Source organism: Anser cygnoides, chromosome 4, assembly GCF_040182565.1.
Source record: "Anser cygnoides isolate HZ-2024a breed goose chromosome 4, Taihu_goose_T2T_genome, whole genome shotgun sequence".
Lineage (NCBI taxonomy): Eukaryota > Metazoa > Chordata > Aves > Anseriformes > Anatidae > Anser > Anser cygnoides.
In genome coordinates, this window is record NC_089876.1 from 28,579,688 (window position 1) to 28,606,388 (window position 26,701).

Below are 26,701 nucleotides of genomic sequence, written 5' to 3' on the forward strand. Positions count from 1 at the left end.
ATCAGTTAAAAGGAGACAACCCATGAATAGACCACAAGGATTTTCAGACTTTCTATTTCCCTAAAGTCCTCTTTTGTTTTACACCGAGAGCGGTGGTGTCCCTTCCTAGAGAAGCACAGGCAGGCAGTAGATTAGTCCTTATTTAGATGGTAAGTTCCAGCCTATTTGAATTGAATTAAGCATTCTCCTTCCTTCTGTGGGATTTGTCATAAATCTTGAGTAAATATACTTAGCGTGATCTCAAAGACTGAAGTTTTGATTTCTCAGAGGGCTCAAATCTTTAAGCCTTAAAACTTTTCTTGTTTAAGAGAGATAAAGCAAAAGAATCTACTTGTCAAAACAAACACAGGGAAAAAAACCCTCGCTACAGCCCTAGACATTATCTCAATGGGAAGTGGCACTCATTCGAGGCTTTTCGGTAGCATTCTTTGCTCAGGAGTGAAATCTATTATAGGAATTAGTACTGCCCCTTAAAATGGTAGCATCACTAAGAAGCAACTGAATCCATCTCTCTTTCCCTCTGTTTTCCTATCCATTCTCCTTCTTCCAAACAGTATTCAAAGGTTTCTTCAAAGGTCTTCATCCTATCTTTGTTGCCATGGTCTCTCACAGAGTTGAATCAACATCTTCAAAACTAATGCCTGCTCTAAATGCATTGTTGTTGGGATGCTGAGTCAGTTCTCTGCTGACTAGAGAGAAAGAAAAAGGATCTTTGAAAATCAGTTTTAACATTCAACTAACCTGAATGGGGAAAAACAAGACATCTATACGCCGCTAGAAAGAAGCAAAACTTCCCAGGGCTGGGATTCCTTGCATTTTGGGAAGAAAACCAAATTGTCCTGAGGTTTTTGTGTCAGCTATGCTGTTTTTTTCCTCTTTCATTTTATTCATACTGGACCTGAGAAAGACAATTGCTTCTCAGAAGGAAGCAAAAAAAAAAAAAAAAAAAAAAAACAGATCCTGTTGATTAACATACACACCAAACTAAATCCTTGCTGTGGGGGTGACAGAGGATGCTTGGTATGCATTAGCTGTGACAGGCAGGGCTAGCTTTGGCATGCTTGAAATGAGTAGGGGGAAATTTTGAAGAAGCATCATTATTTCTAAGGGAACTAACAGGACGTTTTGCTTGTAGTGAGGTTTTCTTTTTGCCTCTCTTGTCTAACTGCTTGCACTTTCTTTCAAACAAGACCCATCTCTAAGACAAGTATTTGTACAGCCCATACAAAAATAAGCTTACTATCCTAACTTGAACTTTTTAGCTTTACTGTATAAATAAGAACACCTATTTGCCACGTAAATGAGAGCACCAGATGCTTCATACTTGAAGAAGAGACAAGATCTTTGACACAAGCTTGGTTGCATCAACTTTAAATTATTTTTAGCTGCCTGCCCTCAATTTTTTTAAATCCTTTGAACATCTTTCCTTAGCCAGTGGTCTGGCATGGAATGCTAAATTCTGTATATTTGTTCATTATTCCTAGGGGAGGAATTTGCATGAAAATTCTGTTGGTCTAATTATATGCCTCGACTAAAGAAACTATTCATCTGTCTACAGCAGACTTCACCTTCGCGAAACAGATGATGACTTTGCCAGAGACTTTCTGGACATTGTAGCAACCGAAGGTTTTACAGCCTGTTTGTAATATGGGTCATAAACTGAATTGAAGGGAAAAAAATTTCAGAAGTGCTTAGATCCTTACAGTGCTTTTGAAAACAGCCCTTCATCCTCCAGGAAAATCACACTTTAATGGGGAAAGTTGTTTGCAGCAGCTTAGGACAGGTAAAATGCCGCTTCTCCTTCATTCTGCTCCTCTATCTCCCCAAGTCAGAGAATTCAGGTAGTGAACTAGGAAAAGCTTGACAAGGATCTGAAAACACAACAGAAGAGTGTGTTCTGGGTCTTGATCTCTGAGATGGATGGGACACTGAATAGCTGAAGCATTTCAGAGTGACAGGATCCAGAAAGGAGAAAATGGAGCAAGAGCTCTCCCTGTAACTTTAAAAAAAAAAAAAAAACACGTGTGAAGTACATTCATTAATTGGGAACAGTAATTTTTCATCCTGTAGGATGGAGATGGACACACTGAAGTGGAGGTGGTAATCATGGAATTTTCTGTTTTCAAAGCCCCCCCTATTTTATCAGATGTAAAGATATTCCTAAAGAGACTGGATGCAAACTGTATACTGTGTATACTCATGCTCACATTTTTTGCCCTTTTCTGTGACCACCTCACTTTTTTTCCCTGTGTTTTTAATTCACCCAACTCTCCCCATTTCACTTTTAAATTCCTTCTTTCCTTGCCTTTGGAATTTCCTCTTCCAAAATTCTTTTTTTTTCCTATGCAATTTGTCTTCCCTTGCTCATTACCCAATGATTTTCATTAAACTTTAATTTTCATGTTCTCCTAAATTCCACCTTTCCAAAACTTTCTCATTCCCCCTTTCTAGTATGCTTTTGGCTTTAGTTTATTTTACCATTGCTTATACACTGTTGCTGGGGCTTCCAAGGCCTTTTTAGGTTTCTTCAATTTATTTCCACTCTGATGAGCCATATCAACCCATCAATCCTATAGCTCAATCTACCATGTACCATTAATCAAACTACCTCATCACCTGATCTCTCTAACTGATCTCCTTTTTGGATACCAGTGCATCTGCATTGGTCTTTTGACTTTCCACCTCTTGGATTCTTCCAGGCTCATTTATTTTCTGCCCAACAAGTGTTTCTTCTGCTGAGTAAATTCTCTGAGCCACAGCTCTTCATGTTTCATTATCCTTGTCCTAAATGGGCTGACCTTTTTCTGCCCACTGAAAACAACCCAACTCTCCTTCCTTCCTGTGTCATTAGAGATCACGATGAAAGGAATGAAACGGAAAATGGTCTCCTCTCTGCTTGCTCACCTGGGCTTCCCCATGCTCTCCCTTCCTTGCAGCTCATAGACTTTCTATGGAGAAGATATGCCGGAGCCTGCACCGTGGCGGTGGGTTTTCCCACCCCGTGGGGAGCACCAGAAGAGGAACGAGCTCTACTCCTCCTCATCCTTACCGCATGGTTGCCTCCATCCTCTTCCCCTTCACAGGGAGATCCATGACTGCTGTGGCATCACCCCTGGGGATGCAGACCCCAGTCAGAGAGCTCCCCAACGTGTCATGCAAGCCAGCAGGAGTGTCTGCCTCTGCTCAGGAAGGGCTAAGAACCAGAATAGCAAGGGTATTTCAGGTCAGGCCTGAGGCGAATTAGCAGACAAGTTGTGAAGCTTACACAACATGTGGCCACATTATGTGTGGCTCTAGTCAGCACTAATAGCCTGTCATTGAGCTCCATGTTTAAACAATTTGAGCAAACAGCAAACACAGAAGATGGGAGGGGGGGAAAGGCCTTCGAGGAATGAGAAAGATCAGACTGCTCAGTATACTTGGCAAGCAAATATTGCAGCGGTGAGGAGAGCAGAGTAACTGCTGGACAGGCAGAGGTGTGCCCGAGTTCATGCCATGCAAAAGTAACGTAACGCGAAACTAAGGATACAAAAATAAGTCATCCAGTTTTAAAATTCACTCAGCCAGCAATTTTTAGAGCTACTTAGGAAATTGATTGTTGGTTTAGGCTGTGCCTGATCATGTGAATTATCTGAGAGAAAAAAATATGGTTTTGGTTTAGCAGCAACAAAACCAAAATGGGGGGAAGGAAGAAAAAGAAAAACAAGTTTTAGTGGCAACGAAGAGTAAAATTCAACCACATCCATGTAAATAACATTGATACTAGTGTTGGGAAGTAAATATAAAAACATTTTAAAATAGAATAACTTAGAAACTGTATTGCATTGTTTAGTATGAAAATAATAGGCTTTCTAGTCAGTACTGTTAAAGAACGTATTTAATCCAGCACAGAATTGGCTATGAAACCGTCCACTCTACCATGGGAATGCTTAGCTCAGTATCTGGTAGGTTGCCAGCCATTTAAAATGTTTTTGTGTTGGTTTAATGATTGTTCCCATGAGCACTGATGGTAAGGGTTGACATTAATTAAAATACTAAGTCATCAGAGCTTGCATTGTGGGGAGAGGGAGAATGGGCTGGATCCAATTGTCTTCAAGGTTTCTTTGGCCTTCCACATTTTTCTCTTAGATGCACCATACATGCCAAGTATCCTCTTAGCTGAGGTATAACAATGTAAACACACTGTCTCTGCAAATATAAAGTAATCTTTTTAGGTTTTCCACACACTCTCATTTAACTGATTAGAGGACACTCATTAAAATCAGCTAATCATGTAATGTGGCTGTGTTCTGAATGCTAAACAAAATGCCTAAATGAAAGAGGATTTTAAAACATTGTCTGCCTCTCTTAATTTATTTCTACTGTATACTCAATGGCGTACAATACAGTAGGAATGCTGGGCCCTATCCTCATTAACCTCAAAACTCATTATCTCATATAAAAACCAGCCCTTTACATAGAGTGTGTTGGAAAAGGTACGAAGAAAAAGGATATGAAAGACAATGTGTTTGGGTACAGGCTCTTGAAACACTACAAAGGATTTCACTTAGAGCTGTGACACTAATACAGAACAGCACAAAATTGCAAGATGCATTGCTAAAATAATACTCACTGAATTTGGATAGCTCTCCTGATGTCACTCATTCATTTCATTAACTATCCAAGATCCAGATCTTCAAAGGCAAACAAACAGGAGTAAGTCGCTAAATACCTGGACTCCTCAAAAGGCCATAGGCAGGGGTTGAGGCTGAGCTTTTCTGCCACCACCCTAGGATAGATTCAGCAGCCCCAAGGGCTCATCTCACAGGCAAGGGCTTACTGCTGCAGGGACTGTGAGTGTACGGGGGTAAGTTCATATTACACATAATATGTTCAACAGTCTGACAGTGATGAGCTCTGTGGAGCAATGTCAAAAATCAAAGCAAGCAAGCCCCCATAAACGCAAAGCGATGTTTTTCATGTAAGCAACGTACAGCATAAAGCAGTACTGATGCAAAAGATGGAGCAACCCTTTCTATTTCAATGTCTGTTACATTGGATCAGAATTCAGGCTGTCCTGTGACTTTGGGTCTCCTCCCTGCATCAGGGGAAAAGCAAAACCTCAAAGAATTGCCTAAAACTACTTTCCCAGCTCATCCATGGGCACAAGGGATGGGGCTCCCAGTGCTTCCCTGTGACTGTGTAGGTGCTGTGTAGTACAAGCCCTCACCTCTGAATGCCTGCAACGCAACCACCCTCGCTTTGGCAAGCACAGACATCACCCAGCCAAGGCCCCTTCACCTGACCCAGGCACCTCACCTCCATGCCACCTCGGTGTCTGGTGGCGAGCAGGGGTTGAAGATTTCCACAATGGCAAACCCTGCAGGATGGGAACACTCTTTGGCTTTTGGGTGTGAAACTTCTCCAGTCTCCTCATGTAGGACTACGAGGTCTGAGAGTCCTTCATGAGCTTGTCCACACAACGTGGAAGAGCGAGAGCAGCTGCGGGAGGCCCTTGCCCGTGCACATGAGGGCAGGAGGCCTAACATCCCCCTGGGGCTGGTCTTCTGGGGAGCCATCTATGAAGACAAGGGAAGCTTGTCTTTGGAGAAGGGGAAATAGCTTTGCTTTCTTTCCAATTCACTTTTTATATTAAACCCCAACCCCTTCCCCACCACACATTTTCATCGAAGGCGGCTGCGAAGAGGAGCAGGAGATGGGGCCTGCTGCGTTTACAACAGGCCAGGGCCCCATCAGTGGGTCGGGGCCCCATCGGTGGGTCGGGGCTGGGGGGCTCGGGCTTTGTGGCCACCGGCGGCCCCGTCGTGGTCGGAAGCGTCGGGGTAATCCGGGGAGCCATCCGCAGCGAGTGGGTGGTCTGCGGGACGGAGGCGCGGGCTCTCCCCGCGGCCCCGGCCGCCGGCCTGAGCCAGCTCCTGCAGCTGGGCCGAAGGCGGCCCGCAGACCGCTCTCGGCACATTTCTTCATTTCTCACTTGAGTGCCCTTCTTTAGTTCCCTTTCAACTGCCCACTTTATATCGGCTTCATTACACCACCGCTCCATTTGTAATGTAAATCGGGAAACTCAGGGAAGTTTTTCTTTTGGCCTTGTCTACGGAAGAATACCGAGAGGTATTCAAAACGTATTAACACAAATCAATGGCACCAATAAAAGCAAAATCTCCTTAGCAACATAATCTTGATTGCAAAAGGAGAACTGAGAGCATTTAGCAGAACAGTGGCCCACATGGAATACGCATTTGTCTAGAAGAATGCAGCACAAAGCCTAAAAGAGAGATGCTGAAAAAATCCAAAATTAACTCACACTGAACAGTTACTCTTTTTTTCAAAAGTACACAATTGGCTACATTAAATCTATCGTGCGCTTTTCTGCTCAGCAACATTGTATCATACCGCTTTGCAAGCCCAAATTACAACAGCCGGAACGCTTCACAGCCCCGAGGAGCAGCACCCCTCCCCGCGTGCATGCACGTCTTGCATGTGTGCACGCACAAAATACATACACGCAGACACACAGGTATCGCTCACAGGCACTCTGTAAAAGATTTCTATGCTTGAGGAGCCAAAGAGCTGTAAAATCTTCCACGTACAGGAAAAAGAAGCTGGCTTGTTAAAATTGACACTGTTTTTGGAGCCCCAGAGAGCGCAGGACAAGTTTTGCTCAGAAGTTTCGGGTTAACTTGCAGTTCGTATCTGACCATCATACAAATACCTGAATACATGGATGGGAATGATTCCTCCGGGAATAAATAGAATCTACCTTAACGAGTTGGTTAGTATATATTATATTGACAGCACCAGTATATTAAAAAAAAAATGTGTACAAACAACTTCAACATTATTACCCAACCATAATATATAGATAATAAATCCTACTGGCATTAGGACTTTAAAAGCTTGAAGAACTACAAATGCAGACTTAAAAAACTAGTTTGAAACACTTGAGGTAGTCAATCCTCTAAGTCTAGTAACTCTGCTCCTATAGTCACCTAAATTACCCCCAACCATTCCGCTCCTTCCCCCCCCCCCCCCCCCCTTTTTTTTTCTTCTAAATCAGACAAACATTGACTGGAAATTAGAAGAGAACTAATTAGAAGAGAACTGTATTACAAGACAGAAGTTTCTGGGGTTTTTCATCCCCCATCTGGGGTATTTTCCCCCCAAATACTGCATAGGCGAAAAACAGTAAGGCTTAGTAGACAGGTTAACAAATATTTTATTAGTTTGTAATACATACAACTTAAGAAACACTTTAAAAAATTATATTGGAGTCCATTCCAATTTTGGGTCAGGTCAGGAAAAACAATGCTGATGTATTAAATAATATTCTATAATTCAACAATAGATTAACTTCAGTAATTTAGCAGACATGGTTAAATAGTCTTAAATATGCGTATTTACAACTGTGCAGCCTTAAAAAAAAAAAAAAAAAGAAGTCCTTTTCTTTCTATCTTCTCTCTCCAAAGCCCTGTGAACACAGTACTGGCCTCTAAGCTTTCAGACTCTCACCCAGACTTAAAATGTTTGAAGAGGAATGTTACAATAGTGGAAATCACAGCAACTCTATCTTTCTAACCTCTTTATTAGAAGGAATCCTCAGTAGGCATAATTCCCATCAAGTCTATATAAATAGCAGCTTTTTTTTTTTGATATCCAGTTCCATGTTAAATTATTGCTTATGCATTTTCTGCTTGAAATGGATTTTTAGCATAGATACAAAACATTGTTTTTTTAAAGTCTGCCATCTTGAAAGATAACGTCCCTTAAGTGACTTATTTTCTGTTACTGCTTTGTATGTCTAACACGTTTTTCCTAAGCACATACAGTCCTACGCAGTTCTCTGCAAACTTTTAAAGCAATTACATAGGGTTGGTTTAGTACACAACATTTAGGCACTGTTTTTGTCGTTTATGGTTCCTTTTTATGTTTGGAATTAGTTTCGTATTCTCACTGCCATATTCAGTTTTCTACTGAAGCAAGAATCAAGTTACACTTTCAAATCTCTAACTACTCTGTATTCCTTGTTACCTCACTGAACCCAACTGCTCATTGGCAATACTAACAAATATGTACACTGCATATCCTAACAAGTTAGAAAGCCTGCTGCAAGCACAGAACAGAGAAAAACATTCAGAGTTGAAGAGCAAGATGCATGTTGATAAAATGAATCAGTTTAAACACACAGCCACTAAAAATATCACTTATATTGCATCAGAATATCTTTTTTTTTTTTTTTCTAAACATGATTTTTAAAAATTTGGATTCACAAACCTAAAACGCTGTAAGGGAAAAAAGGTATCTTCAGCTAATTATGAAGTCTAATTTTCAACATGAGGCAAAATAACTTTTAATGATAAAGTTGTAAACGAGGAAAAAAAAGTGTGCTTCAATAAACATCATAAGATCTACTATCTGCCCTCCAAAAGTGAGCATTTGTCAATGGTTCCCTTCTCCATGAAAGTTAAAACTAACTACAGAAGTCTATTTTACTTACCTGAACTTAAATTATCCTAACTGGATCCTACTCCCGGCCCTCAGATATACTCTCATATGACAGGAGCTGTCTGGGGAAGTCAAGAATTTTCTTTGGAAACAATTAGCCATGCATTACAGGCTCCAGCCTAGGAAAAGACTGGTCTGTACTCACTGAACAGCTCTCATCAGCAATTCCTTTTTGGTCTGGATATTTTAAACTAAAAGATGCTGAGTTAAGGATGCTTACCTCCATATCTGCGTAATAGCAGAAGTCTATCAATTAGGGCATAACCAAAAGAAATTAACAACACGTTTGTTATAATAAAAATGCAATAGAAATGAAGACAGTTTAGATAATTACCAAAATGGATCACTACCCTTTACTTAACTTTCATTATTCAATACCATTTCATATGTTTCAAAACCATTTTCCATCACACTCAGAGAATTTCAAACCTAACACTTGAGTTCAGTCTTTTGGGTGTTACTTCTCCTAATTTCTACATTTCATCCCACTAAATCTTTCCTAACAGGCTGTTGTATTCTCAAGAGTCAAGCCTTTATGAATCTTTGTCAAGAAAATAAGTCTTAATGAAATATTAATGAGCTAAATGAACCAGAAGATTTTTTAAAAGGTATCTACCATAAAAACAATAACATTTAGTTAATAGATGTATTATCCAAATGTCATGTGGCAGAGATACACACACCAGCGCAGTGTAAAGAAACAGTTTCATGCAAGGAATCCCTTTTTTAAATTTGCAAAAATATTCTCTAATTTAATCCTGCTGACCGAAACATCAGTGTGCAATAAGATTCAGTTTAAAAAAAAAAAAATAATGAACTGCAGAACAGCGTTACCAACAAAATAACCAGAATGGATGTCTGTAACTAATGAAGAATAAATGCAGGACGTTTTCTGCAGTGAAAGCGTTTGCTTCTTGAGTACTTCTCCCCTTGAAACTTTTCTACTTCCCTAAGAATGATACAGTTTTCTTATTACCAGTATCCCGATTCATCCAACCAGCAGAGAGAACTTTATACAAAGAACAAACACAGGAACGAAGAAGCTAGCACCGTTAGAAATAATCACTCTATCCAAATTGGGGAGAAAAAAAAACATCATTTATCTTTATCCAACATAGCTAGACATTCAGCAGCCTAATAATACAAGGTAGAGAGAGCTCTCATAGCTGTATATTGGTAACATTCGTAATGGTCATGCATATTACAATCAGAAGTTTCCTAGGGTGCCGTTTGCAAAGTACGCCTTCATGCAGATAGGCATTCAGGTCATTAACTCCATTTTCATATTTCCTATTAGTCCCTGAGAAGTTAATATTTCTACCTACCATATGGCTATTAAAGGCATTATAACCATCATTACACTTGGCTGTTTGTGATGGAAATGCAATGTGGCTTTAGGGAGAAGCAGCACAGAAATTACAGCAAATTAGTGGTGATGAATGCAGATCTTATTCCTAAAATGCTTTCTTTTTGTAAGCAAAGTAGCTGAAGAGCAACACAAATTATTTTAGTCACGGATACAACACTACCCAGTGCCTCTTACCCTTCTTTAATAAGTCACTACTGTGAATCCAGGACATTTGGAGCTCTGAGACCTCTCTAATTGAGCATTTCCTTTACATAAAATCATCTGGATTTTGACCTAATGTGGGGTCATCATGATCCTTCTTTTAATTACTCAACAGCAGTGCTTAGAGAACTTAAAAGAACAAGGGATTTCCTTTGCTTAACAAGTCTTTTGCCTCTTCAGCTAAAGTGATCTCTTTAAATTGTTCAGAATTCAAATGCTGTTTTTTGTGGATTTTTTTTTGGTGGACAATTTGCATTATTGCCAGCTGCTCGAAAAACAAGCTGGGGCTCCCAAAACAAGGGGGCTGATTTAAAATTAAGACTTTGGGGTGGAGGCTGGGAGGAGGGAATAAAGACAAGATCTTTTTCTTTGCCTTCTAGCTTCTGAACATTTACAGATTGCATTTTAAAGCTCTCCTCTACAGCCTTCAGAGCTAGATAAAATGACTTTTAGAAAAATAAAAACTGACTTAAGCAAGCATATAACTTTTAAGCTCTTGAGATTTACAAAAAAGGTAAGTATAGATTAAGAAACAAATTTACAGATTTTAATTTAAGTCTAAGTATTGTAAAAATTTTTTTTACAATGTACTCTACTTGGCTTTCAGTATCATGGGAGATTTTGGATTTGCCACAGACATTTTTGGATTTACAAATGTAGTTTACTAAAATGACTTACCGAGCTATTACAAAACATAATCTATCTTTACAAGCATTTTAATTTCTGGTGAAATTTGCTAATCCCAGTATAAACTTCACGTCATAGCTATTTAACAATGGATAAGCTCTACAGAATTCTTCATAGAGGGTCAGAAGGGAAACCTTTCTCCTTCACAACTTATTTCTAGCTATCACTAAGAGAATAATCTATCTTGATTATATTACAGAAAGCAAGAGATCTTTATTGACCGGTTGGAGGCCACTATATCTACAAACAATTATTAGCTTTCACAGGGAGTCATTGATGCCTCTACCATTAGTTTTTCAGGCTAAAGGTGAAATAATTAGCAATGATCATTTGTGAAATGATTAATATCAAGTGGCTCTCTCTCACTATTCAAGGAAATTGGAAATAGATAAGATTATTTATAGGAACTGCTAAATTACTAGAAGATAAACAGATTAGACTAATGTAATAATTACTTCAGCAAAGATCAGTCTATGTCTTAGAAGTCCTACTGTACCTTCTGGCCTGCTCAAACTGTTGCAACTTCATCCTTTGCCAGTTGGACAAGAAAAGTAGTATCTTCTTACTGGCACACAAAATAACAAGATTTAAATATTTTAGAAACAACCTCAAAGGAATAAATCCTGTTGACTGCTGCAGGCACTAAATAGATGTTTTATTAAATTTTTGCTATGATCAATTTCTATTGTTATAAGTACTGAATTGAAAGGAATTCTGTTAAAATGTTTTATAGCATTCTTACTAGACTACCTAGTACTACCTCAGCAGGAGAATAACACTTCTGAGCAAAACTCATCTAAATATAAATTCACTTTCTCAAGTCTCCTGGTAATATTTTAAGTCAGAGACATTGTTTTAATAAAGTATCAGAAATGCTTTAAGTGGCAATTTGTCTGTCTGCCTTACTATGGGATTTAGGCTTTTATTTGTTCAAAGCCCTACTTTGGACCCCTACAATAGAATTCTCAGAGAGTAAGTCATAATGAAAATACAGAAATGCCTGCTAACCAAGTACATAACAACAGATACACTTATAGTAGAAGAGTTCTTACATAGCATTAGTGCTTATTTAGAAGTTTTGCTAACAAGATGCTCTTTGTAAATCTTTAAGCTACACTTTATTCATTGCATTGGTTTCAGCACACATCACACTCAAATTAACTTTAAAATAAGCAGGTTTGGGTGCTGCTGGCAAGGTAGTCATGGTGTCACAGAATGTAGTATGAGAAGACTGGGTAGTAAATTAAGGTCATTAGCTAACGCTGAACTCATTGCTGCTATGAGCATCTCATAAGCCATACCCAACCTATCACTCTGCAGTAAAGAGCTGCCAGTAAAAAACTGCATCCATGAAACAAACCTATCTATGCAGCCAACTGAGAATTTTGATAATAAAGTCTAGGTGTAGTATATTCAATATTCATTTTATCGAAAACTGAGACTTGAAGAGATCAATATATATTTCTGGTCACCAGCTACTATTTCTGTTCAGTTCCAACGTCTCTCCTGCACCTCCAACCTCCAGAACCTCAGCTGCCAACTTTAGGCTTCTGTCCTCCTTCACAGGCTGAAATTGGTCCAAGATTATAACTAATACTGTGTAAAGGAGTGCTGCAGACCCAGATTTGTACTAGAGAACAGGCAGAAATTAATTTTTAAAAAATTGTAACTAGTTACTTTGGAGAGAAACCATTGTGGGCCCCAGTAGGCCAAGGCAGCGCACAAGACACATATTTGTTAATTAAAAATCATATTCAGTCAGGTCAAAGAAACACACTTGTAGGCTTGTTGAAAAGCATAGTTGAGCTATTTTCGAAGTAAACAGCAGGAATCCACAAACAAAAGCTGAGCAAAGGATGTTTTTTGGGAGCAGATACAGACAGCTTGGATTTAAGAAAACTTAAAACTTTCTAGACCACTCCCACTATCAAACATATAATACTCACTAGAGAATATTTTACAGAGAATAAATATTTTGAAGACATAGAAAAATAGTTCACAGCATCAAGGTACCTGTAATATATTACCTTGAAATAAAACTTGTGTTTAAAAGATTAAAAAGAGAAAATTATTCTTGTAGTGGTATCAACTTTTCATTCATACAAATATTAAGCAGAGTATATCTGTTTTTCATATATTCACATTATTGCTTGCTACCACAACTGTACAAGGAAGATATTCATAGCTTACATAAATGTTCATGTACAGTAATTTTAGATACATAAAGCAAACTTTAAAATATGATTGAGTAGCAATTTAAAAAAGAGCTATGTGTGAAGATATGTACAATTAAGATACAAGCAGAAGAAATAAAATACAACCGGCCTGACCCAAGCATACATCATATATCCAGTTAAAAAAAAAGTCTTTATACTTGTGCAGAAAGTAAGCTTTGTAAACCAAAAGCACAGAATGAGCAGAAGCAAGGGTGCAGTAACTAATTACCTAACACATTTAAATTTACACTGTTGTCCAGTGTACTCTGCTTTGATTACTTTTGATACATGGCACCTGCATTTGGATCTGGAACTGGACTGTTCAAGATTTGTTCAGTAACTTTCTTCTGCTTATGTGGCTTTAAAAAAAAGAAACAACCCTGAAAGGTCCTCTTGGATAATAAGTTTTACTAAAACAAGTCCTTCTGTACCCCTATATATTGTATCTGGTAAACAGTAGGAATAGAGCTGATACATGGCATTAGCCTGAATTAAAACAGCTACATTATAAACTGCAATACTAATATATCATTGAGATCTTGAGTTCTACTAATCAGACACATGCAATTCTCTCCGTGATTTTTCTAGTCTGAGTAAAATAATTCTATTTTGCCTTTTTTTTTTTTTTTTTTCTTTCTCTTAAATTTAAGTTAGAACTTCTTCAGAACCAGCTGACAGGACTTCTTCATGAAAAGCACTGAGATTTATACTAATGCAATGGCATTTGGGTTCCAGAAAGCACATTTTCAAAAAAAAAAATCATCTCCTTCTTTTGTTGGAAGAGGCTAGCCAATAACCCAAAAAGAAATAAAAATATTTACAACTGACTAGTCACTGACAAAAGTTTAGGTAGATCTTAGAAGGTACTTCAGCACAAACTAATAATTAAAAGGACTTAACATGATGTACAATCAATCAGTTGTGTCATTTTGGGTTAAAAAAAATACCTGCTCACTTGTAGAACATTTTCAGCTGTGTATTTATAGTAATATATATATGTACACACGCGCGCGCACACATAAAAGACTCTGAAAATCAGGATACATTAACAAACAGAAGTAGGAAAAGTAATAACTTAAGTAGTAGGTAACATTTGCATGAAATGACTTTGCAGAGTTTGACCAAATGCACTTAGAACATGCTGTTATTAAAACAAACAAACAAAAACAAACAAAAAAGAATGGAAACACCACAAGAGTCTGTAGAACCAATGCTATGTCACCACCAGGAGAGCACCAAGCAAGGCACCATTGGAAAGACAACATACTTGAGTAAGTCTCTATAAATAAATCATATGCTAATCTGGTCGAAAAATCGGTGTCTTTGGTAAAAATTCTATAAGGATGACCTGTATAAAAAGAAAAGAAATATATATTATTTAAGAGATGGCAGCAATCGTATTTGTCACAATGATAATTCACTTTGTTTGTTTTGAAGTACATCAAGTTGTAACGACAATCACAATACCTTCTTCAGGTAGAAAAATGTTAGACAGAATTCTTTTCAGACAGAAAGCCAAAACTCGTAAAGAATCAAATGGAATTGACAAAGTTTGCCTACTAATACTGAACACATCTAAACAAACTGAAAGAACCTACTACATAAGTATTCTTTAACAAAAATGATTAGGAACACATTATTAAAGAGATAAAGATAGTAATTCAAAAAACGCAAAGCAAAATGCATGCAAAGTTAATTCTCAATTACATGTGCAATTCCCCTTACTTCAAATTTGATTCTGCTTAATATAGGATTCAAAAATCAAGCTTATACTTCAAAAACTCATATAGAAAGGGATATCAACTACTGCAAATGCTGCATATCAAGTCAATCTGTAAGTAGTTAACAATAAACTTGACTAATGTTCCTAAATGATTATGCCTCAGGTCCCAGTTCAAGTTTTAACTATGTTTTGCAGAACTACATAGACTTGTTAGCATAGACACAAACTCAAGAATGCAAGTAGTTATCCTGGGTTTATATTTAAATAGAAATCTTAAAGAAAATGTTCACATGTACATTTTCACATCATACATTTTCTTTCTTTAGAGAGACATTCATAAGATTACCAAAACAGCAGCATGAGTGTATTAATAAAAATATTAATAAATAGAATTAAAAAATAAAGAAAATAATACTTTCATCTGGTAGCATAACTAAGGATTTTTTTTTATTTACTCATAATGGGAGCTTGAGTTTCTGCAAAGTTAAGAAAGAATTTGAAACATTTTTGATTGAAAAAGAACGTAACTTGGCTGCTTAGAGAATAAATGCTTCTATCTGTGATAGTATACTGAACATGAGAACAGAAAAAACATTTTATTTCCGAGGCCAACACTTCTGAAATAACGAACACTGAAATCAAGTTTATAAGTCTATTTTTAGAGATACTCAGAAGTGGCTTGATGTTCAGCAGGGATGCAAACTGCTCAAAATCCATTGATCGCTGACACAAATTGACCACTGGATGCTTCACAGCTACCAGCGCTTCTGATATTCAGGCAAGGTTTCAAAAAGGGAGCAAGAAGAAAAACTGGAAGTCTGTGTTTCTACCAAGGGAGTAAGGCCACCTTATATACAATTTAACATCTCTGGCAGTGGATGTAGAGCCTCAGGTGGACACAGAACCATATTTTGCATACAGGGGACTAATTGAAAGCACTTATTTTGAAAAAATTGAGGCTAAGAGTTTATTAATTAAAATTAAATCATGACTACAACGTTAAGGGCAGTTTTAAAGAGACTAGCAAATTAGTTAGCTGAAAATGAGGAAATGGTGTAGGGGAATCTATTAAAAAAAATTCTGATTAAATACATGCAGAGATTGCATATTAGATGTTTCACAAATTGAAAATAAAATCTTAGATCTTTATCCTGTAAAGCTGCACGTCCATGCTTACACAGTAGTAATGCAAATAGTTCAACTAATTTTAAATTGTCTTTAACAGAATGAATGAGCCAAAGTATTTATAAACTAGCATTGTACGTGGCTTTTCTTTTTTTTTTTTTGAATCTGCAAAACATTGGATGTGACAATTTTCCTTTAGAAAAACACAATTTTCGGTGAGATAAAAAAATCTTCATTTAGGTGAAGTTCAAATCTACTTTCCAAAGTTTGATTTATGCTGTTTGTAGTGTCTTATCATACATCTAAATTAACAAGTTTTTTTGAAAAGGTGATACAAAGTGTCTACTTACTCAGTGAGCTGAATAGAGCTATTCTGTATAAAAAGGCATTTTATATTTTTTTGTTTCAGGCTAGAATTAAGAACTAATGCAGAAACAGGAAAAAAAAGGAAAGGCTAAAAGGAAAAGATTATTTTAATATAATTTCCTACTACTTAATCAGTTTTTAAATCAATTTTACATGCATGATGCCTTTGTTGTTTCAAAGAATAGACAACTTTTCATACAATGAAAAATCACATATAAGTTAGAACTAATACAGCAGATATTTCTCAAAGATTAGTCTTTATTTTTACAAAGTTAACCCTTCCTGTCTCCTACTTCCTAGACGGTTTGCAAAAATTCTGCAAATTCTAATGTTTCTTACACTTCAGCAGCTTAAATTCATCCTATTTAGCACCCTCTGTCTACATCCAAGAGATTTTCAAAATGGAAACATAAACAGCACCAAAAAAGAGCGAGAAGGTTGCCAGCTAAACAAACTCAAATCCCACACTGGACATCATTCATTTTAAACTGCGTATAACTTCTCACTGGATGTTTCTATGAAGTGCTTATGGGGTCTCAGCCAAAGACTGGAGTTTTAATTTTAGAGTGACTTAAAAATATTTTAGTGACACCAATTTGATATAAAGATACTTTCAAGACAGTTGAGGTAAGGGGCAGTTAAAATCTAAAAAGGCTAAAGGTTTCTTAAGCTCCAACAGCTTAGTTGAAAGGTCTTCTTCCATACTTTTAGACTTGATTAGCATCATATAAAACAGCCATATCTGACTTGCTGCGTAACCAAAGTTGTGGTTATTCTTTATACAGCATCTAAAATTTCACACTCCATCAGCACATGTTCGAGCTATTTTATCTTGGCAATTAATTTATTATTTTTTAGAACACAGTGAAGCCTTGTTTTCAAGTCATTCATAACTTTATAAATCAGTCCTGCACATGAAACCATGCATCTGTGAACCGTAGAAAATCCTTGCACTCAGGCGATTAAGCTCCTGACACCTTTGCTGATTAATAATCATGAAAAGAATAAGATCAGAAGCAAAATAAATGATCATTTAATAGAGAAACTCACAAAACAGCCCTTTAACTTACATATTCCATCATGTTATTCGTTTCACATTTCCTTTTGCTTAGTCTCCAATGCAAGCACAGCTAGACAAGGAGGAAAGAAAAAGAAGAAAAATGAGCTGTATTTTATTGCAGCACACAGACTAGCCCATTTGTCCACCTTTCATATTTTTCGTTCAACAAAAGCATCTGTTTCCATACTGTGCAATTCAAACTCCAACAGTACGAAGCTGCTCCCTGCGGCACTCACCTTGTGGTATAACCTATTGTTTTCCCATTCTAATAACTTCTCAATCGATCTTCGTGTCTGGAAGACAAATGAGAAAGAATTTTACTCTTGAGTGGTTTTAGAAAAACTTTGTTTTGCAGCTGCTTTTGTGTGAAAAGGAGAGAGGTACAGGACAGTGACTGAGTACAGGGTGGTCTGTAGTACTATCAAAACTTCCCTGGTATTAAACAGTAACCAGCGCAGAAAATAACTTTTCATGACACCCAAATAACTATCTTCAAAACAGTGTAGAAAAATCTAACCGTTTTGGAACAAAAACTTTTCCCATGTATGTTTGTATAGCAGCTACGGGTTCAAAACCTATTACAGAAACTTTAAAGTGATCCAAGTATCAATGCAGGAACGCTGCTCCCTAGCACCCGTGGTCTCAATACACTGCTTCTTACAAGGTTGGTATTTGAACCGACAAACGTTACAACCAGCATTTTGAATGCCCTACGTCAAGTACAGATATGCAATACTCTATTTGAGAAAAGAAAAAAAAAAAGTTACATTTATATCCAGATTCTGGAGAGCAAATAACCAATCGCAGAAAGTTATGGTAACTTGCACAAATTTAACTTACAAAATCTAGGATTTGTATAAAGAGCAAACCCTGTATTTAGGAGCCTCAAGCCAAGTTTTACTGCCTGTCTTTACCACATTTGACACTTCAGATAGAGGATTCTGAAATCTGTTCCTTCACAGCTTTAAGACTACACACGCCAGCATTAAAAGACTTTCTGTGCTGTAAAGTTTCACAGCATTTTGAATATAGTTATTCAGTTATATTTACATTTGAGAAATACATTCTGACATTTATGGTCATTTGACTGCCAGAATATATACTGCTTAGCTCTAAATGGGATTTGCTACTGACTATGAATAAATAGAGGATAATTCATGGTGCCAGGTGTTAAGATGAGACCGACAGAGCTGCAGGTGCAAAAGGACGGAGCAATGACAAGGATCAAATACAACTTTGTGCAGCTGCAGCTTCCTTACAAGGCACAGAGGGGTGAGGGGAAGGGATGAGAAAGCATCTTGCTGTTATTACTACAAAATACAAGTACTGTAAATGAACCTTAACAAATCAAACTAAATGCCAGCCCAGCAAACAAGGACATCTGAACGAAATAAAAATTGGACAACAAATTATTCCTTTCCCATCAAATACTAACATTTTGCTTTTAAAACTCCAGTTAGCCTCCGGTGCAATATTGCAGTAGTTGTGGGGAAACGCATCTAAGCATGCACTGCGGTCACATGATTAAAAATTAGATCATGGCTATCTATAAATAATCACTATGCTGAATTTTTATTACGCTGTATTTTAAAAAGCATAAGTCAAGGAATTATCCAGAGGTGGATGTGCCAATGACTAATTTATCACTTCAGTTCGGAATTGAGTATTTTGAGGGTTATTGTTATTATTATGTTTTTAAAGACAGTGCCCTTTAACAATAATCAGCAGACCTCACTTGTTTCTTTGTAAAGATAGCCTTTTAGAGTCTGCTCTCCTTTTAAATGAAAATAGGGCAGCAGTTATGGTCACACTTTTGTTAATTTAGTTGCCAGTCAGCTCCAAATCAAAAGAAAATAAGGCTGCAGAGTGTAATTAACATTCAGTTCAGTCGTTTTGTCCCTTGTCTAGCCCCCAAGCTTTGTTAAAATTGCCATCTGAATGCTGAAGGCTGTAGGGAAATCGATTTGATTCTAATCGCACCATGAAAAGAACATGATCTAACTGCTTTCAGCCCTCCGTAAATCTGTACTAGGTCTTTAGCACAATGCAACTTCCAATTTAAAAAGCACTGAATGTCTCGTCAATGACTTTGTGAAGAAAAAAGAACAAGGAGCAGACATAAAAATTCCAATAGTTGTTTAAGCATTAAAGTTCATTTGCATCACAGCAAACCTGAAAAGGGCTGACCTCTCAAACCGCCTCTCAGGTCTATGAAGTTGTAGCCTTGACAAGCTCACATTGACAGAGCTCATTGACTCTGAAAGGCTACTCTATCAATGGTGAAAAATGGCAATAGGTTCTACTCTGAGCAGGCATCTGCCTGCCCACCCGCTGCTAAACCAATGGCAAAACCGATTCAAAACCTGAATCTACCTTGTAATCTTCCTTTCCAGGACCTTTTAATAATAGATTAAGATCACTATACAACTTAATTTCATTGTTTGCCCAAAGGAGTGTGAAAAACATCTAAGCTTTTCAAATTCCAATAAAATTACACATATATTACAATACATACACATAAATAAGAAATTGATAGATAGTTATGCAGTATTAATTGGTTTATTTAAAGAAGCCAGTTTAAAGTCATTTGACTAGCATTAGATAAAAACACAGGCAGCCTTGCGGCCACGATTATTTACATGCCCAAAACCTTACGTCCAACCCCCCTCCTGTAGTGTAACTTGGGATATTCGGCCATAAATTCGGGCCATATTATCCATAAACTAAAGTGTTAATGAAAATAGGACTGAAAAATATTTCTGCAAACCTCAGAGTTCAGAATAAAAAGAAATGAATTAAACAGCATCCCACAATTCACTATAGTAAGTTTTCTTCCTACTTGACAGGTGAAAAAAAGCACTTGCACGTGCAGCTTAATTAATCACTGCTCTTGACATCTCAATGATTTACAGTGAGGAGCAGGTGAGGATATACAAAACCAGAAAGGAACACTTGATCTGAGTGTAGCATTTCCAGCACACTAGGATGACAAGCTTATATATTCTATCAATGGCATACAGAAAAACCTATACAGCAAATTATTTGTTAGCCACAACAAAAGCACAAATTAAGTGGAAGAGAGACTTGCTTATTAGGAAGATTTAATACTAACCAGCTTTTACATTTTTTTTTCTTAAAAAACTCACACCAATATTTGAACAAAGCTGAAACTGCAATTCAAGTATACTTTTTAGCATACTAATGATAAGAAAGTATGCTTTGTAACATACTCTGTAAAAAAGCAGATAAGTACTTAATGTTACCTACATGATTTTGTGAAATAGGCCTCTTCTAGATGCAATCTTTAATGAATGATTTCTGTAAAATGTCTGATTCTTTTGAGATGTTCGTGTATGACAGCCTCTTCTTGAAAAACTGGACTACCAAAAAAGCCCAACTCAAAATACATGTTTACCAATTCCTGTTGCTCGCAATTAAAAAAAGTTTTGCCCTTAAAGACAAAATACACTAGGAAAACTAAGAAGTTTTAATGGAGAAATAAGGCAGTAACAAATAAAGTGTTACCTGTATTATCAACTGCAAGATCTTTCTCTTATGTCTTTGTAGTGTCTAGAGAAGTTAGGTTGCAGTTCCAGATGCAGTTGTGATCTGGACTGGGAGGTTGTGCAGCCACAAGGCCCCTTCCTGCGGTGCCTGACCTGGAACGCACACGCTGCACCGAACGGTACTAGTGAAGGAGCCAAAGCTCCCTAAACTCCTGCCGTAAATCAGCGAGCGACTGGACAATATTAAACAAAAGGTCCTACACGACACCCAAAATGGTGCTAATTTGAGTACCTCCTTTGCCTTATTTAAGTGGGGAAACAACATGTAAAGTAACAAGACCATTCATCGCTATCAATTTTATTCATACTTGTCTGGGAACAACAGAAAAATCTCTATGTGTATTTGATCTTTGACTCACATCTGAAAAACCTCCGGAATTATGCAAATGTAGTACTACAGTAGTCCAATGAACCATACATGGAAGTTTTCAAATTATTTTATAAAAACTTTACCACAATGAAGTATTACTAATTTTGAATACCACCTTGAAAAAATACATTTCATGCTCAAATTTCAAAATAAAACGATATCAATTTAAGGAGATTTCTGCTAATTGTCATACAGCCTAAAGTTGTATTGTACCCCATGTAAGAAAAGCTGAGGATCCTGTCAGAACTCTGAACTATACCATCACCTTTCACTCAAAGGAAAAAAGGATGGAAGCAGGAATCTCTGTTTATTCTGCAAGCAAAGACAGACTGGTCTACAGAATTAATACCCAAGCAATCTAGTTATCACTCCTAACAACGAACGATAAGGTTAGAAGACAACGAAGACACACAACCGTATTCTCACTTTCAACAAGCCAGAACATCCTTCAAATCACCTCTCTCGTAATAAAATGCTTTCAGAGATTTAATTCTTTCATTGAGTTTGAAAAAATGCACTTGGATCAAAAGTGTGGGTATATAGTTGACACTGATGCAATATCAAGTATCGATGAACCATATTTGTGTTAGAAAACTCTGAACATAACTGTAGGCACAGCTTAGATGAAAAAAAGTCCTGATACCGTAGATAGTGCTGCTACACAGCTGGTTGCTCCTAGCACTAAAATATGCTTTCTGTAGAGTTTGTACTGTGTGAACTATGAAAGAGGTCTAAATAATTTAAAGTCCTACTTTGGTGGCATGTCAAAAATGTCAATGTTGTAATCAAAACATACGTAACTGAACTACAGGCATCTTTATCTGTGCTGAGACTACATCATGCACAAACTCTTCAGGAACTGTAAATTGGTAAGTTTCTTGGTAAGTTTCCCGTCTTACTGGGGAATTCTCTATTTGTGAAGGGCAAAGAGGATGCAGATGAAACATGAGCTGATTTCAGATCCTGCCATCCTGAAATACCTGCTTCAGCACATACAGTTGTTTGAAAAGGGGTCTTGTTAGACCACACAGGTGTATCTTGCACCATCTTTCCTATTAGTAGCTAGGACACATCTTACTAAAGACTAGCTTCAGTGTGCTCATATCAGAAGCCACTGCAGCACCGATGCGAGAATGTGAGTGAAACCCATATTACACAGATTGAAGAGTATCTGAAAATAAACGTAGCAATCTCGTGCTTTTCATAGGATCTTAAAATAACTGCCTTGCCCAAGAGTATTAGTAGTGCTACATCTCATCTTACAGATGATTCTGAGCAGAAAGTGAGCCCAACGATCAAACTTCCTGATGAGGCAAAGAAATATATGCACCAGAATTCTGGAGCAGAAGCAACTGGAGACATCACTTTGACCTTGGGGAACTTCCCCTTCTAAAAGACAGCCCTGAGGATATCGTCCCAAATCCGAACGTGATCCACACGCTAACATAATTTGTATGGTTGCTGTTCTCAACCCTGAGCAGGTACCTAATGGACAGACAAATTCAAAGTTTAATTAATAAAATCAGATCAACATCTTTCTGAAGGGGCCTCTTGTACCACATTGGAGTTATTTAGTGAAGAAAAGAGAAGGCTCCAGGGAGACCTAACAGCAGCCTTCCTGTGCTTAAAGAGGTCTACAGAAAAGATGGGGAGGAACTCTTTAACCTGGAGCGTAGCAATAGGACAAGGGGTAAGCTAAAAAAGTTTTAAGCTAAAAGAGAGTAAATTTATATTAGATACAGGGAAGAAATTCTTCACTATGAATGTGGTGAGGCGCTGGAACAGGTTGCCCAGAGAAGCTGTGGATGCCCCATCCCTGGAGGTGTTCAAGGCCAGGTTGGGTGGGGCTTTGGGCAACCTGGTCTAGTAGGAGGCATTCCTGACTGTGGCCAGGGGGTTGGAAATAGGTGGTCTTTAATTCCAACCTAAACCATCCTGTGATTGTCTGCTGGTATAAAGAGGACAAGCAGTGTTATTTGACGTTATTACATGTAATTGTTTTGAAAAGCTAAGCCAAAAAGCTAATACATATTCCTCAGAGACTCTGATTACCTTGATTTCCAAACTCTAAGACTGTTTAAGAAAGCACTAAATCATGAAAGATGTAGAGAAAGAAGAATGTACATAGAATCTGTCTATTATCCAGAAGACCAATAGCGAACATACATCTCATTATTACAATGCATCATTGGTCCATTGGTGCCATTGCTTTTGTAATGTACTGATGGATTTTTTGGTACAATGTACTGATGGTTACTGAATGAACATTATCTAAATTCATGGCACAGAATGAGCAGTTACCAAGTCAGCTCACATCAACAGCAGTGCAATGAACTGCTTCTAAAGCTCCATTAGCACCCACAATTTGGTCTGCAGAAGAAACATGGTAGAGAGGGAAATTGTCAAGGAAAGCTCCTAAAAGTTGACTGATGGAGTCTTATATAAATTTCCTCTCAAATACAGACAATCCAAAAGACTCAAGATGCTAAGGCCAATAGATATTTTAGTTATGTCATAAGAGTTAGGTCACCAAACAAGTATAGCTAACTATCTTGTCATAAAATGACAGTAACTAGAGCCAACTGTTCTGGACACTCCCTGCCACGGAGAAGCCTTGTAGTGGAAATGGTCTTGACCTTCACAAAGTTAGCATACTTCCCTTGAGATGGCCTGGGTTGTAGAAAAACACTTTTCATGGGCAGATATATGTCAGCTTGATCTCTCAGGCATCAAGATCTTAACTAATGTTGTTAACCTGAACTTCAATTGATAAATGAAGATTATTAACTCTTTTGTTTTAGGATGAAATTCCAGCTCTAAATCTGTCATTATAAGGGAACAACTGGGCATGACAATGAAAGGTGTTCACCTCCTGCTGGAGGACATTCTTACAAAGGGCCACAGAAAATGAACATGGAAGATTGAGCAGACCATAGCAGAAATGAAAAAAAGAACTGTATGTCTACCAAGAAACTCACCTGGTATAGTCTACTGTGGGAAGTTGTAAACTGAACGCAGATGAAAATTCTGCCTCCATCCCCATCTTTAAAGTTACAAAGATGTTAGTTTGGATTGCTGTCATTTTTTTCCAGAGTATCTAGTAGAATGCTATGGAATATAGTTCAAGGCCAATGTAGGTAGAAAAACTAAAGAAACTCAGGTTACGTCTGTATTAGAAAATGTAACTGTGCCCAGAAATATTCCCATTCACTTGAAACCAGCTGGCAGGGAAGAGCTTACATCTTTATTATAAAGTTTTCCTGACTTCCAAACCACCCACAGTGCCTGCAACATTCTGATAATGCCTAGGAATTGTTATACATACAGTACAGGACCAACACTTGCCATGGACCTTCCGCAGAGTGCAAATTATAAGGTTGTAATTCCCAGGAACAATCCCAGGTTTCATTTATTAATAGGAAGCATTTGATTCCTGCTGTTAGGAATATCTAAGGGCAGGGGCCAAGAATGGAAGAGAAGCTACATGAAAGGCAGCACAAGGTAGTGAACTAACTTTAGAAAGCCCTGCAAAATCCAGCACTTTACTAGTGTGCATGCTGAAGAGGATGACCCCCTCTGAAAGGAACTGCTTGTAGTGTCCTGCCTGTCTAGGGCCTAACCACAAGAATCCCAGGCATGCTGATCCCATAACTCATTAACCAAATTGGAAAAAATGAATCTGTCTACTCTAAAAAAAATCCATCACTATCATCATTGCTGTTCCAAATGTCAGCAGATTTGTTCCAAATTTCAAAAATTATTTTTATGGGGAACAAAATGAACAGTAACTAGTAACTTTCCACGTACATTTGGTACAGTAGAAAACTTACGGTCTTCTGAAGTCTCTTCTTCTGTAGAAGAACTGCCTCCCTCACCCTCCCAATGCTTTCCTTAGCAACCTTGTCTCTTGAACTATTTACTCATGTTTTGTTCACTCTCATTTGGAATAAAAAGTTACATTTTTTTATATGCAGTGTTTGAGTTACTAGGAGTGCTCCATTTATGCAGAGAATATCATTCTATCCTAGTTTGCTTCAGTAAAGTGAAAAAGAGAACATAACCCAGTGCAAGGCCATTTTGAAGAAATGCAGAACAGCGACAGAAGTGTCACTACCTCATACTTAGCCAGCAGACCATTTCTAGTTTCTTATTTTCAGTACCACAGTCTGAAGTTCAATGAAATGCTTCCTACTTAGTTTAACATACGAATTTCAGATCATTATGGATTTTAATTCTTCCCTTGAGTGTCTGTTTATGCTCCCTTATTTGGCATCATCTACAAGTTGATGAGGACAGAACCCTACAAATGGCCCTTCCTAACCCGATTCCCAGGTTTGACAATCAGCTAGTTATTCTGAAAAAGCATGATAAGAATGATCTGCCTTCACTACGTGAATTTCAGCCAGTTCATTATTGTTTGTTCAGAAACATGTCAGACGACACAAAAAGCAATACTAGAACCAAAATACACCACGATATATGGCTCCCTCTATATACCTTAGCTATCATAATAGAAAAGGCTCTGTAGCATGGAAAGCATTATTTTTATAAATATTAAAATGCTAAGAGATCTCATTTATTAGATTTTAAATAGCATTTAGAATATACACTCTGGAAACTAAAGATATATGCTACATTTACAATTAACATGAAACTTATAATTAAGAACCCAGGAAATTACAAATTTAACTTCAGAATACTTATTTTTGAAATATATATGTATTTATATTTGACCTATAAAGAAAAAAACTAATAATTTGTGACTTACATATACTTGTAAGTATTCCTCATGCCAAGCTTATTGTCCTACCCTCCAAATAAGTTTGCAAATTAAAAGACATAGCAGAACTATTTGCTCCCACACCTTGTTACCCACCAACTCACTATTCCACCCTTCAGGAAAACACATGAAAACCCTTTATGGGGTGTTCTGAGGTAAATTAAACCTCTGAAAAACAGAGGCAGAAAAAAAATCATAGAGCTATACATGTGATGATTTTACATTTATTACGTTCTGCAAACGCTTTGCTCCTTTAAGTTCAGTAAGAGGAGGATTTAGTGACTCTTTTGACTAGAGTAATACTGAAGAACAGATTTTTTTTTACCATTTTCATTTCATAACCAATACTAGAAATGAGATGATTTTAAAAACTTGTGAACATAATTTGAAGACAATGGACAAGAATGTATATTTGATACATACAGACTCTCCTTTAAGAAGTTTTACGAAGCTGATTAGACCCAATATAGACTTTGCATGTTTTCAAGTTAGGATAAATAAAATGTGGGTTGTTTTTGTTTTGTTTTGTTTCAAATGCTTCCAAATTCAATTACAATGTAAGATTTCAGAACAGAGAAATTAAAAAAAAAAAAGCCCCTTCAGTTTTATGTAATTGTCACACAGAGCTGTTTGGAGAAGTATTATCATATCAGAGCATTTCTACTGCCAAGTCCCTGGCAGAAAGGCAGAACAGAAAATTTTTCTTCAGTTTTGAAAATCAGTTAAATGTTTTCAT

The 26,701-nt window shown here is 37.3% G+C and overlaps 1 protein-coding gene across 1 annotated transcript in view; it reads right to left on the minus strand.

Moving 5' to 3' along the window:
* Positions 1-7,198: 7,198 nt before the first annotated feature.
* Positions 7,199-26,701, minus strand: part of CHIC2 (cysteine rich hydrophobic domain 2) — a 31,691-nt gene continuing 12,188 nt past the window's right edge. Inside the window, exons 4-6 of the mRNA XM_013172818.3 lie at positions 17,486-17,542; positions 17,260-17,319; positions 7,199-14,323 (exon numbers count right to left, since the gene is read on the minus strand). Of these exons, the coding sequence (XP_013028272.2) occupies positions 14,273-14,323; positions 17,260-17,319; positions 17,486-17,542 (168 nt within the window). The 3' untranslated portion in view covers positions 7,199-14,272. The remainder of the gene's footprint in view (positions 14,324-17,259; positions 17,320-17,485; positions 17,543-26,701) is intronic.